This window comes from Rutilus rutilus, assembly GCF_951802725.1.
Source record: "Rutilus rutilus genome assembly, chromosome: 12".
In the NCBI taxonomy this organism is placed as follows: Eukaryota; Metazoa; Chordata; class Actinopteri; order Cypriniformes; family Leuciscidae; genus Rutilus; species Rutilus rutilus.
In genome coordinates this window covers 17,767,770-17,782,390 of record NC_140217.1, presented here as the reverse complement: position 1 = coordinate 17,782,390, position 14,621 = coordinate 17,767,770, and the positions used below count along the sequence as shown (strand labels likewise).

General features: G+C 38.4%; 1 protein-coding gene across 9 annotated transcripts in view; it reads left to right on the top strand.

The window, feature by feature from the left end:
- Nucleotides 1-14,621, top strand: part of LOC311300859 (centrosomal protein of 95 kDa-like) — a 350,199-nt gene that overhangs the window by 64,249 nt on the left and 271,329 nt on the right. For all 9 annotated transcript variants that reach the window (XM_084425491.1, XM_084425492.1, XM_084425490.1 and 6 more), the window contains 3 exons: nt 8,606-8,710; nt 8,932-9,045; nt 9,190-9,280. In XM_084425491.1, coding sequence (XP_084281617.1) covers nt 8,606-8,710; nt 8,932-9,045; nt 9,190-9,280 — 310 coding nt within the window. The remainder of the gene's footprint in view (nt 1-8,605; nt 8,711-8,931; nt 9,046-9,189; nt 9,281-14,621) is intronic.

Genomic DNA, 14,621 nt, shown 5'->3' with positions numbered 1-14,621 from the left:
ATTCCACAGCAAGCGTTCTCCAAACAACCCATAATTGCCGACTTCCTGTTGGGCTGGCGTAAAACTTAGAGCACGAAAGTTGTTCAGCCCGATGTGATCTATATGTGTACCGAGTTTCATATCATTACATGCAAGTGTGTTTGATTTATGGACAAGTGTTCGGATCCCATTCCAGGGGGCGCTGTTGAGCCCCCCTGCCACGCCCGGGTACCAGCTTCAGCCCGGCCCTGATGGCCGCGGGGTCTGACCTGTGTGCAAAGTTTCAAGAGTTTTCGAGCACGTTAAAGGCCCCAAAAGCCCCTGAAACCTTGAAAAACAGGAATTTTAAACAAATCTCACTCAAAAGACAAATCCCCCCACCCCTCACACACACAGAGACGCAGAGGCAGAGAGAGAGAGAGAGAGAATTCTACAAAAAATCACATTCAAACCAAAATATCTCACTTCCTGTTGGTCACAGCTTATGACTATAAATTAGAAAGTTGTCCGGCTTGATGAGAACAATATACATAACGATTTTTGTGACTCTACTTAAAACTAAGCCCCCATTTTTGACTAAAGGTGGCGCTACTGAGCCCCTCACCACGCCCGTTTCTGAAACTTTGCACATGTCTACTGGCTAATAAATGTGATGTGTCTGTCGAGTTTCATCCAATTTCAAGTATGTTAAGAGTCTCAAAAGCATCAAAAAAGAATATTAAAGTTTGAAGCGTTGCCACGGCAACAGTATTAAAGATATCAAAAATCCTTTCACAAGTCTACATCTGCCGTGTGTTTACATTATACACATAAAGTTTGAAGCAAATCGGGTAAAAATAAGAGGGTGATTTCAAAGCATTTTGAAAGTGACACACTTCCTGCTGCCAGTTGGTGGCGCTATAACTTTGACTCACAATAGTCACATCCATGTGATCGGCCTCTTACAACGAACACACTGCGGAAGTTTCATCAAGATCAGTTAATGTATGCAGAAGTTATAACACACTTCCTGTTTATCTTTTCTCGCTATAAATTCGTTTCATCGCCACGGCCAAACCGTTCGAGATATCAAAAATCCGTCCGCAATTTAGCATCCTCAATGGCTTGACTTCATGCTGACCGAGTTTGGTGTGGATCGGATCAATTCCCTCGGAGGAGTACATTAAATTCCACAGCATGCGTTTTTCAAACAACCCATAATAGCTGACTTCCTGTTGGGCAGAGCTAATAACTTAGAGTGCGAAAGTTGTTCGGCCCGATGAGATCTATATGTGTACCGAGTTTCATACTAATACGTTCTTGTATGTGTCCAAGATTTAAGATTGTGTTCTAGGGGGCGCTGTTGAGCCCCCCTGCCACGCCCGGGTACCAGCTTCAGCCCGGCCCTAATGGCCGCGGGTTCTGACCTGCGTGCAAAGTTTCATGAGTTTTTGAGCACGTTAAAGGCCCCAAAAGCCCCCGAACCCTTGAAGAACAATAATAATAATAATAATAATCCTAACGAAAACAATAGGGCCTTCGCCCCTTCAGGGCTTGGGCCCTAATAATCCTACCGAAAACAATAGGGCCTTCGCCCTTTCAGGGCTTGGGCCCTAATAATCCTAACGAAAACAATAGGGCCTTCGCCCTTTCAGGGCTTGGGCCCTAATAATAATAATAATAATAATCCTAACGAAAACAATAGGGCCTTCGCCCTTTCAGGGCTTGGGCCCTAATAATAATCCTAACGAAAACAATAGGGCCTTCGCCCTTTCAGGGCTTGGGCCCTAATAATCCTAACGAAAACAATAGGGCCTTCGCCCTTTCAGGGCTTGGGCCCTAATAATAATCCTACCGAAAACAATAGGGCCTTCGCCCTTTCAGGGCTTGGGCCCTAATAATAATAATAAATAATCCTACCGGAAACAATAGGGCCTTCGCCCTTTCAGGGCTTGGGCCCTAATAATAATAATAATAATCCTACCAAAAACAATAGGGCCTTCGCACTTTCAGGGCTTGGGCCCTAATAATCCTTAGAAGAACAATAGGGCTCTGCGCCCTTTCAGGGCTTGGGCCCTAATAATCCTACCGGAAACAATAGGGCCTTCGCCCTTTCAGGGCTTGGGCCCTAATAATCCTTAGAAGAACAATAGGGCTCTGCGCCCTTTCAGGGCTTGGGCCCTAATAATCCTACCGAAAACAATAGGGCCTTCGCCCTTTCAGGGCTTGGGCCCTAATAAATAATCCTACCGAAAACAATAGGGCCTTCGCCCTTTCAGGGCTTGGGCCCTAATAAATAATCCTACCGAAAACAATAGGGCCTTCGCCCTTTCAGGGCTTGGGCCCTAATAATAAATGGAGCAATTCCAAGAGGGTCCTCACACCATCGGTGCTCGGGCCCTAAATATGTATATTGTTCTCATCAAGCTGGACAACTTTCTAATTTACAGTCATTAGCTCCGACCAACAGGAAGTCAGATATTTTGGTTTGAATGTGGATTTCTTTGCAAAATCAGCCTCTGAATTTTTACCCACTCCTCTTAAGTGGTTTATTTTATTCCCACCAAACTTTTTCAACATGATGAAAATACATTGAAGATGCTAAATTGTGAACGGATAATAAATATCTCAAACGGTTTTGCTATGGCGAGGGATTAAAGTATTGTCAAAAAAGGAAACACTAAAAGCCTCATATCTTCAAAAAATATAATTATACACCATTTATTTCTATATAAAATTATACAAATATCAGAACTAAACCCATTTTATTCTTAGTTTTTTTTTCAATTTAAGAATTGTTTTGTTTAAAAACAGCCAGAATGTGTTTTTTTTTTTTTCAACAAATAAAAAAATCTTGTCATTTATAGTGCTATACTGCCCTCTTGTGTTCAAAATCAGGTAGGCCTATTGTATCTATATAAAAATATACTAGGTATATGACGGTGATAATATTTTACCACCGGTTAATCAACGTGTGACACCGCTGGGGGCTTTTGAATCGCTAACTTAAAAACGAAAGTAAAATATGTTCGTTGGCACGGACATTGATAATGGTGCGGAGCAGAGCGAGCGTTTTCAATGAATTCCTATGGAAGTAGGAATGAACTAAAAACCGTTGACTCTGTTCTGCTCGTTCCTCGCCGTGGACGCGCACCGTTATGAGTGCCTCTGCAGCCGTGAGCATTTTAGTTTAATTTTAAAATTAGCGCCTTTCGGGGGGCGGATTGCTTGAATTTATTTTACAAAAGCACAGTGTTGTGTTTTATAGGGACTGTACACAAATATAAGTTAACACTTTGCAGTTTGAATGTCGTCCTGTAGGCACCGGGGTTGCGGTGCCACCGGCTTGGGCCCGTAATCGCTGCTCGCAGCTATATATATATATATATATATATATATATATATATATATATATATATAATATAATATAATATAATATAATATAATATTATATATATATATATATATATATATATATATATATATATATTAGGGCTGTCCCCGACTATGGATTTTCATAGTCGAATCAGAATCGTCATGTCTTGCCTATAGTCGACTAATAGTCGAATCATGTGTATGGGGGTGGGGCTGGGGGCGGGGCTTTAACGTTTCAAAGCCGCGATGTACAGAAAATCACACAAAGCTATAGAAGAAAATGTATAAAAACATTTTGGATCAATAAAACTAAGAAATAACATAAATAACTCCAGAAAGGCCACACTGCAGACAGGATTTGCATTTCACATGCAAATCAAATTAAATCGGCTGAATTAGGCTACCTGTGCGAGCAGGCCAGCCTACAGCACAACATCGACGCACCGAAAAAATAAACAATTAATTTACTAAATTAAATTAGAACAGAATATACCTTTCTAATAAATAAACATACAAAACGAAATAAATCAGAATCAAGTCACAAGATGAGCAAATGTGTGCAAAATGCCTAAAGTGCAGAGGAACATATTCAAAACACAAGCCACAAATAGTTAGATTAGATAACCCTGACAGATTAATAAATAAAATAAAAATAAAGAAATGATTAAAATAACGATAGTAGCCAGAATTTTCAACTTTGTCTTTTTAACTGCAGAAACAACAATAAATGCTAAACTGGAGAGGCAGTCTTTTTAGCTAAAAATGTTCACAGCATCCAAAAATCAAATTAGAACCGGCTGAAAAGTTTTGAAATCACTTGTACCCTACCTGATCGAGAGAACAAATCCAGTCTTTCACTCTGTCTGCGTCCGTTGGAGTCTTTTCAAATTGTGCGCGCGGATATTCTAACGTGAAACCCAGTCTATGCGTGAAACGTGTTAACGTTGGCCGGCAGAAGTGCGATCATGGTTTTCCTGATGCTAAATCCAGCCTTGGAGAATATCCTTTCTGATGGTGTAGGCTACATCCACACTTTAGATTTTCTTATCCCAGACATTGTTAAAGATTTAAATCCTTGCCGCCAAGACGCTCCTCTGTCGGTCACGGATTGAAAGTGAAACTTAAATCTGTCACGGGGTGTTTGGATTTATTCACGCATGTTAAAAAAATATTTATTAAAAGCTTCTTTCTTTGCACATTTTTATATACAGCATTATCATAATAGGCTGAATATTAACGTATTGACATAAAAGCTAGTTCTATGTGAAATCAGACATTGAGCGCCCTCATATAGCCAAAGTGGCATGATCCTCGTTTCATAACACCTCCGCGAAGATTCGACCGTGAGATCGGTAGTCGAATCAGGCTCCTCCTATCGAAGCATCGAATCTTCGACTATTCGGGGTCACCCCTAATAAATATATATATATATATATATATATATATATATATATATATATATATATATATATATATATATATATATATATATATATATATACCTAAAGGATTTTTAGAAACACCTGTTCAATTTCTCATTAATGCAATTATCTAATCAACCAATCACATGGCAGTTGCTTCAATGCATTTAGGGGTGTGGTCCTGGTCAAGACAATCTCCTGAACTCCAAACTGAATGTCAGAATGGGAAAGAAAGGTGATTTAAGCAATTTTGAGCGTGGCATGGTTGTTGGTGCCAGACGGGCCGGTCTGAGTATTTCACAGTCTGCTCAGTTACTGGGATTTTCACGCACAACCATTTCTAGGGTTTACAAAGAATGGTGTGAAAAGGGAAAAACATCCAGTATGCGGCAGTCCTGTGGGCGAAAATGCCTTGTTGATGCTAGAGGTCAGAGGAGAATGGGCCGACTGATTCAAGATGATAGAAGAGCAACTTTGACTGAAATAACCACTCGTTACAACCGAGGTATGCAGCAAAGCATTTGTGAAGCCACAACACGCACAACCTTGAGGCGGATGGGCTACAACAGCAGAAGACCCCACCGGGTACCACTCATCTCCACTACAAATAGGAAAAAGAGGCTACAATTTGCACGAGCTCACCAAAATTGGAAAAATGTTGCCTGGTCTGATGAGTCTCGATTTCTGTTGAGACATTCAGATGGTAGAGTCAGAATTTGGCGTAAACAGAATGAGAACATGGATCCATCATGCCTTGTTACCACTGTGCAGGCTGGTGGTGGTGGTGTAATGGTGTGGGAGATGTTTTCTTGGCACACTTTAGGCCCCTTAGTGCCAATTGGGCATCGTTTAAATGCCACGGCCTACCTGAGCATTGTTTCTGACCATGTCCATCCCTTTATGACCACCATGTAACCCATCCTCTGATGGCTACTTCCAGCAGGATAATGCACCATGTCACAAAGCTCGAATCATTTCAAATTGGTTTCTTGAACATGACAATGAGTTCACTGTACTAAAATGGCCCCCACAGTCACCAGATCTCAACCCAATAGAGCATCTTTGGGATGTGGTGGAACGGGAGCTTCGTGCCCTGGATGTGCATCCCACAAATCTCCATCAACTGCAAGATGCTATCCTATCAATATGGGCCAACATTTCTAAAGAATGCTTTCAGCACCTTGTTGAATTAATGCCACGTAGAATTAAGGCAGTTCTGAAGGCGAAAGGGGGTCAAACACAGCATTAGTATGGTGTTCCTAATAATCCTTTAGGTGAGTGTGTGTGTGTGTGTGTGTGTGTGTGTGTGTGTGTATATATATATATAATTATAATTTTTTTGCTGTTGAATGCATGACAACAAAGCACCACAACAAGCGCCACCTTGTGGATGTAATACGCAAATGAGTCAGAGTAAACTCAGAGAAAACCTGAAAGTAAAACAGGTAATTTTATCATTAAATATTGCAATGCTTTGCGCTACTGTATCGGTATAATTGCGTGCGCAAAATATCGCGATACTGAACGGAATCGATTTTTTTCCCCCACCACTACAATCTGTCATGCCCACTGGATCCTCATCAATAGGGCACATGCGCTGAACACCTCTGAGTCTGAAGTAAACTAACCTTGGAACAGAGCCTGCTCTGGAGCAGGTTATGTTCAGAGAGCAAGTTGCTATGGCTACTTACATACCCTGAAAATGACACCTATTTTTGGAAACGAATGTTGAGGTTATCTGCTTACTTGCCCTTAAACAGGGCAACCTGCAACACAACCTGCTTTCTGGAATGTTTTGTTAAAGTATTTGACTTGCTGTAGCCACATTAGACGTCCAGTTTAATACAGTATCTATCAACAGACTTACTTTATTCTTTTCATAATACATTTTAGAATTGTAGGTGCCACTGTAATGGTATGTGGCATGTTCTCTCATGTTAGTTTACAATTATATGAAATGCCTGATTGTTGTGTCAGTAGGTGAAGCAGAGTCCTGCACGGGTCCAATTTTTTAAATCCGCACCCGCCCGTACCCGCAGTGCTTAAAACCGAATCCGACCCGTTTTCCGACAGCAGCACTAATTCAAATCCGCACCCGACCCGACCCGCTTAAAATAGAACCGACACCCGACCCGCACCCGAAATAAAATCAGTTTAGACTATCACATTATAGACACACTTACAAAAATGTTTATTGCCCGGTCATACAGAAGTTATTACACAACCATTAACACAAGGACAACTTCAGCCGAATCTGTCAAACGGCCGGTACATGAAGAACATAGCCAACGTTACCACAAAACTCGAGTAGCCTAATAACAGACGCGGCTACAACAATTTTGTCTAGCTTACATCTGACAATTTTGGGTTCAAACACGCCCTGCCTGCACACAACACATATTTAACAGTAAATGTGAAAAATACTGTTCGATAGAACTGCTTACTGCGTGCTTCCTCGGCGATGAATCCACATTTGCGGCAATCCAACACGAAAATGCATGCAGCAAATCCTTTCACAATATTGTTTTCTTCAGATATCTCCAAATTTCTCCCACACATTGGACTTGATTTTTGATAACGTATTGTCGACAACTTTACAATCTCCTAGTCCTAGCTATTCTTTTCTCCAACTCTTCAGCATCCATCTCGCCGATTGCAAGCAGATCGCGCGCGCGGTTATGACGTTTTTTTTTTTTCAAAGTGAAAGTAGGTATAGAGACAGACTCCTGAGAGGGCGTGGGCACAAATAAACTGATGTGGATTTTAAATTATTTTATCAACTTGAAATACAGGCATATTTTTGTAAGTGTGTTCCTAAAAATATGCATATATATTTTTACGTTTGCACGTGATTGTTTTAAACCCGTGTTTAAACCCGTGTTTCCTCCGTGTCCGACCCGACCCGCACCCGTATCCGACACAGTTGGATATTTCTCACCCGTTTGAGCAAAATTTGCGGGTCACCCGTCGGGTACCCGCGGGTACCCGAACCCGTGCAGGTCTCTAAGGTGAAGGCACATACCTCTGCTGGTTGGTACCACTTAAATTAGAACATTTAACTTTTTTTTTTTTTTTTGTGGCTACCAATCTAAATAGTCTATTCTTTTTTTTTTTTTTTTTTTTTCCAAATGAAACGGCTAAACTGTCAGTCCTATGCAAATAGCAAATTATCAAAACAACTGTGCATTTTCAATACATATTTAAATGCATTGTAAAAAAACAAAAAAACAAAACGTATGAACTTAATAACGTTCCAAACCCTATTTTTGAAAGCAACTTATTAATTAAATGTCGTTCTACCGTTAAGTGCATATGAAGAGTTCAGATGCAAAAACCTCTAAATGCCATCTGAAATTTCCTCCTAGAATGATCATTTTTATGAAGCTCGTATATTTAAGTTCAGTAATTTCACTTAAATGGCAATGAAAATTACCTATTAATTGCCATTTAAGTGAAATTATTGAAATTAAATATACAAGCTTGATAAAAATGATCATTCTAGGAGGAAATTTCAGATGGCATTTAGAGGTTTTTGCATCTGAACTCTTCATATGTTACACCATTTACATAATGTTCTGGTGGACAGCGGCATAACATACAGCAACAAGCTCCGCAACAATGTCAGTGGTACATGACACAATCCATATCCATAAGTTTTAGTGCCACTATCCACTGGCACATGCCAACCGGATATGCCACTAATCACACCAATGGCTTATGTGTGTAAGATGCCATGCAACTTAGTGTTAATATTGCTTCTCCTTGGCTTGGTTATTACAAATGAAGAGAAAGATTATAACCTGATTGTATTATGATTGTCAAACTAATTTTTGGGGCCTTTTTTTCCTCAGATTGTGTAACTGCTGAACGCCCGGAAGATGACATCCACAATGTGCAATCTGTAATTGACTCGCTGGCCTTAGACTACCTCCAGATTAGTTTATCTCACATCACAGGTTAGGCATGTTTCACTGTTTCTGTCTCACTTTTCATGGTCTCCAATCACTTGTCATTGGAGAAGGAATGATGCCATGCTATCTAAAAAGTGTATTCCCAAACACTGAGAATAAAAAAAAAAAAGCCTGTTAAGAGCAGTCAGAGCACATGCTTTGTGTTCTTAGTGTAGTATAGATTGTAGCTTCATGTACAGTGTGTAACACATGCTTTCTCTCTTTAGGTGAGAATATAGTCAGAGGAGAAAAAGAATCCATCAGAAACCTGTTGGAGATTTTTGATGGTCTGCTGGACTACCTCATAGAACAGCAGAGTGATGAGGAGCCTCAATTTAAAGGTGATTTATATCGCACATTTGTTAGTGCTCATCATCTTAACCAAAGGACTGATATTACCAGGTGTTCCAAATCTGTAAGATGACGATGATGCTTAATTTTGCAGCTAAACAATTTGTATAAATTCTCCTCATGCACACATGCAGGGCTTAATGGAAAATACAGTGCTGTCACTGCAACTCTTCAACCTCGGAATCAGGACAGAGACAATACACAGTGTCGGGCCTTCAGCATTCAGTAAGTGGTATACACAGATAATTATGGGGGTTCACTTTCTCTGTTGCACTTGCAGGTTTTACACTGTCTGCCCAGTGCGAGCCAGGGTTACCTACGGGCCGGGGCATGGCCAATATTCTCTGATCTCGAGCCGCGAGGCCAACAACATTTGCTATGTTTTCCATCCAAAATTATTAATTTAACTTATTCGCAAAATCACATATAATAATATTGCATAAAACATTTGCGAAAATGCTAAATATCAGTAATAAAAATGGAAGTTGCTGCATTTGGGAAAGCCTCCATTTTCCTACATCATAAATGACTTGAAAATTAAATGAATATACAATAAAAAAAACACTAATATTATGAATCTTAAAATAAATGTTTTGGGTTTTAAAATATTTTAAAATGTAATTTATTTCTGTGAAGCAAAGCATTACTCCAGTCTTCAGTGTCACATGAGTAGAAATCATTAGAATATGCTTCAATTATAATTTTTCGTGCTCAATTATTAATAATGGTTCTTATTATTATATTATTATTATTATTATTATTATTATTATTATTATTATCATCATCAATATTGCCAGCAGCCACATCGCTCTGTAGCCCAAGGCTGGTTGCCCACTAAAGCTAAGCAGGGTTGAGCCTGGTCAGTACCTGGATGGGAGACCTCTTGAGAAAACTAGGTTGCTGCTGGAAGAGGTATTAGTGAGGCCAGCAGGGGGTGCTCACCCTGTGGTCTGTGTGGGTCCTAACGCCCTAGTATAGTGACACTATACTGTCAAAGAGCACTGTCCTTCGGATGAGACATAAAACAGAGGTCCTGACTCTCTGTGGTCATTAAAATCCCATGACACTTCTCGTAAAAGGTGTAAGGGAGTCCTGGCCACATTCCACCCATTGGCCCTTGCCAATCATGGCCTCCTAATAATCCCCTTCCATTGAATTTGCTCTATCATTCTCTCTCCACTCCTCTCTGTATGGTAAGGTCACTGGCACTGTTGTACTGTGGCTGCTGTCGCATCATCCAAGTGGATGCTGTACACTGGTGGTGGCTGAGGGGAGAGATCCCCTAATATGATTGTAAAGTGCTTTGGGTGTACAGTAGTACATATGAAAGCACTATATAAAATTCATTAATTCATTCATAATGTTTGCGTAATATTTTTGTGGAAACTGGGATACGTTTTTTTTTTTTTTTTTTTTTTTTATTCTTTGATGAATAGAAAGTTCAAAAGAACATTATTTGAAATGTCTTTACTGTCATTTTTGATCAATTTAATGCATCCTTGTAGAATAAATGTATTAATTTATATATTTTTAAATCTTTCTTAAATCTTTTAAATGGTGGTGTATCAGGGTTTCCACAAAAATATGAATCACGTGTTTTCAACATTGGTAATAAGAATTGTTACCTGAGCACCAAATCAGCATATTAGACTGGTTTCTGAAGGATCATGTGACACTGAAGACTGTAATGATGCTGAAAATTCAGCTTTGCCATCACAGAAATTAATGACATTTTAATATATATTAAAATAGAAAAGTTATTTTAAATTATACTAATATTTCACAATTTTACTGTTTTACTGTATTTTTCATCAAATGAATGCAGTCTTTATGAGCATAAGAGACTTAAAAAAAATATAAACATAAAACAAATCTTAATTGTTCTAAAATTTTGAATGGCAGTGTATATTTTTTTAAATTATTTTAGTTATATTTAACTATTTACTTTAGTTCTCTCTTTTGTACAGAAAAAGCCCAAGTGCTTTCTTCCAGGAAAGTCCAGGCATCATGAACTGCAGCCATAGGTGTAATTTGCAGTTGGGACATGTCTCCACCACTTTTTAAAAGTAGTTGTATCTAATACAAATGAAGCATCAATACAATGAATACCATGAATGAGAAAGGAATAAAGTGCATAAGACACATAAAATACAAGTGATTAAGTTGGTTGTGGCTATGGCTATGGAGTTACGTTATCTTATGGAAGGATACTAAAAAAACGAATAGGGTGAATAACCTTATGTATCCAACAAATAAATAAAATATTATTTGTTATTAACTAACATCAGTTATATTACCTCTAATGTAAATTAGAAAATCATATACTGATAATGTACAACAATGCGAAGGACTTTGGAAAGAGGTTTGGTTAAGTGATATTTACGTTCCATTTAGTCGAGTGAGCAGTGCGATGGCGGCGACGTTTTCCACTGGTTGTGCTGGGTGACAGTGCAGTGGGGAAGGAGCCGGAATCTGTTTGAACAGCCTTGAAACACGAAGGTTAAAGAATAAGGTTAAAAATAGTAACAATGCCCCTGGAAATCAATTAAAGGGGGTAAATATAGGTCCTTAATGGAAAAGTTAATTTCAGTGCTGTGAACAAACCACCGCACAGAATATGTAGAATTAAAATCTTCAGGAGTCAGCTGCCCACGACAGGCCTAAACCAGCGAAGGCTCCAGCACAAATATATATATTTTTTTTTGGTTAATATTGTACACCCCTAGTGGAAACACAACTGGCCCTGGCACACACAAGCATGCTCTCTTTTTGCCCAACAGTGGAAACATGACTTCTGACACTGTTGGTGCCAACTGCCAACCAAATAATATATAATCTGTGAGAAAAAAGCTAAAGGAGGAAGTATAATCCCTGATTGTTGGCAGTCTTGAGTTATAACTAAAAAAGCCTTTGAAATGCTACTACAGATGGTACTCAACCAGAATGCATTTTTTCACCACAGGAAATGCATTTCTGCTCTTGCCCGCTAAATGGCGCCATAACCATAGATTTTCACGTTATGGAGTGGACGTATCACCTTACAAAAAATACAGTCAATAAGATTTTTAAAAATCACATTCACTTAACCAAATGTAGTAATCAAAAAAACAATGTAAGCATAGTAAGGGATGCATTTTCAATTAATTCCATTGAGCTTCACGCTCGCGCCATTTCGAATTAGGGGCAATTTGGAGGTGGCAGTTGCTTGAATGGTGGGTTCATTGTTATTCAAAACACTTTTCGGAGCTTTGTTATTCATTGTCTGTCATTTTTTTTAATAGTAGGTGTTTATTATTTCAACAACATTGTAAATATTTGTCAGACAGCAATTGTTTTACTGTTCTTGATTAGAAATAGGACTTAGAAATAGGAAACAGTAGATTATTATAATCAAGCGTTTGATTTAATAAATAGAAGCTCTACTGGAATAACTTGCCCTTGTTGCGCTGTTCCACAGATTAAAAAACTTCTGAAGGTGCTCTATGTATCTGTTGAAGGTACATTTTTAGTCAGCCGATCACACCAGAAAGTCACAATAGCCTGAAGAAGCTTGTATTTAATCCGCTAAATTATTGTTTTGTTAATGTGAATGTGATATTGAGATGACGGACGGTGATAACCATAGCAACTGAAGAAAAACAACACATTTCAAAACATGTTTATTATAGTTTTAAAAAGACTAAAATGGCAAAAAAATACAAATAAAATACTAACTAGATCAGTGGTCTCCAACCTTTTTTCATTTGAGAGCTACTTTTTAAAAATGAAAGTGGCCGAGAGCTACTCATGTTATTCAATACTTCAGTCTCTTAAATGTGCTCTAAGCGATGTCACGCGTTTTTAGGCCAAAACATTTTTTGTCACATACAGCAAACATCTCCTCACCATCCGCTAGCTGCCTGTCCCCTGAACACACTGTAAAAAAAAACGCGGTCTCTGTAGACACCCCAGGCTCCACAAACGTTAAGAAAAACAAACTGGGCAAACCCGCATCACGAAACATAACAAACTGTTCCAGCCAATAACCGACAAGAACGATTTGGGGTTGGGGTTTGGGGGGTTAGTGCGCGGATGAGGAGGAGGGAGGGTCTAGCTAGCCTCCATTTTGTTTGACAATACTTTAAACGTCAACAAGAAGTGACGTCACCCAACATCACTTAGAGCACCTTTGAATAATGTCTCATAACTCTCATATTAACAACTATCCAAACTGTTTTAGACCTAAAATAGTTTTTGTAGGCCTATATATGTCCCCCTTTAATGTCAAAGAAAAGAACAGAATCAGAGATTAATAGTAATAATTTGCATATTATATTGTTAAAACAAATAACTATTGTTGATTTTATAGTGCATCATAACTAGAGATGAAATGGTACGAATTTCATTTCATGATTATAGTGACCAAAATGATCACGGTTATCACACACTTGTTCAAATGTGATTGAAATGTTCAAAAAGTACTAATACTACTCAATGAAATAACAATTTAAAAATGATGGCCAGATTTTAAAAGAGTTTCTTGCAACAATTACATTTAGTCATTTAGCAGACGCTTTTGTCCAAAGCGACATGTTATCTAACATGTTATCTAACATGTACAAGTTCAAATTAAAAAAAGGTTTTTATAAAAAAAAAAAAAACACATATTTCAGCCTGTAAATCATTTTTATAAAAAGAATGTGCTTATAAACACTACTTTATTAGGCATTACACAGAGGGAAGATGAAAAGCAAATTCCATCAAAACTTTTCTAAAGACAGTTGGTTTCCCCCTTAGAGATGCATTCAAATTCATACATTCTTTCAAATAATTTCTCTCAGCATTCTGCATTGTCATGTTTTCACACAGAACGAAACCTACGCTGCATGCTGTGCCTCTGTGAGACCCCTGCTAACTTTGCTTAATCTTGCTTGATTGAAACTTTGACATCCTGATTGTTGGTTGTTTTTCTGTTATATTGTACTACATTTGCATATTCATAAATAAATAATAATAATAACCTCACGGCCGATATGCCAAACTTGATTTGGATTGGAGGGGGTGGGACACCTGTCTATATTGTCTACACCTGTCTTGTGTAGGTAAAAAAATTAAATGTTTCACTTCATATTATATTGTATATAATGCTGTATATGCCACTGCGTGTCATCCACACCAATTACAAAAACCAACTGTAACAAATATTTAGGCTTTGTTCCTTAACCCTCTGGGGTCTGAGGGGTTTTTGGGGTCCTTGAGATGTTCTGACATGTCCTGACATTTGTGCTTTTTTCAGTTGCTTATAAACATATTAATGGCAAAGGTGTAATTACACTATATTTAGCACAAACAGGGCTAGCATAATATGTGTGCAATATGCATGTACATGTTTGTATTTTTGAGAGAATAATGTTTATGCATGGTTATTGAAAAAACTAAAAACTAAAGTTTCTGAAATAAGGCCACAAAACACATACTAAATATGTGGCAATAAGACTTTTGACTAATGGATGTCGTTGCCTAGAGTTTTTTCTTCAAAATGATGTGAAAATCATCCTGCCTAATCATTCACATAACACAATACATT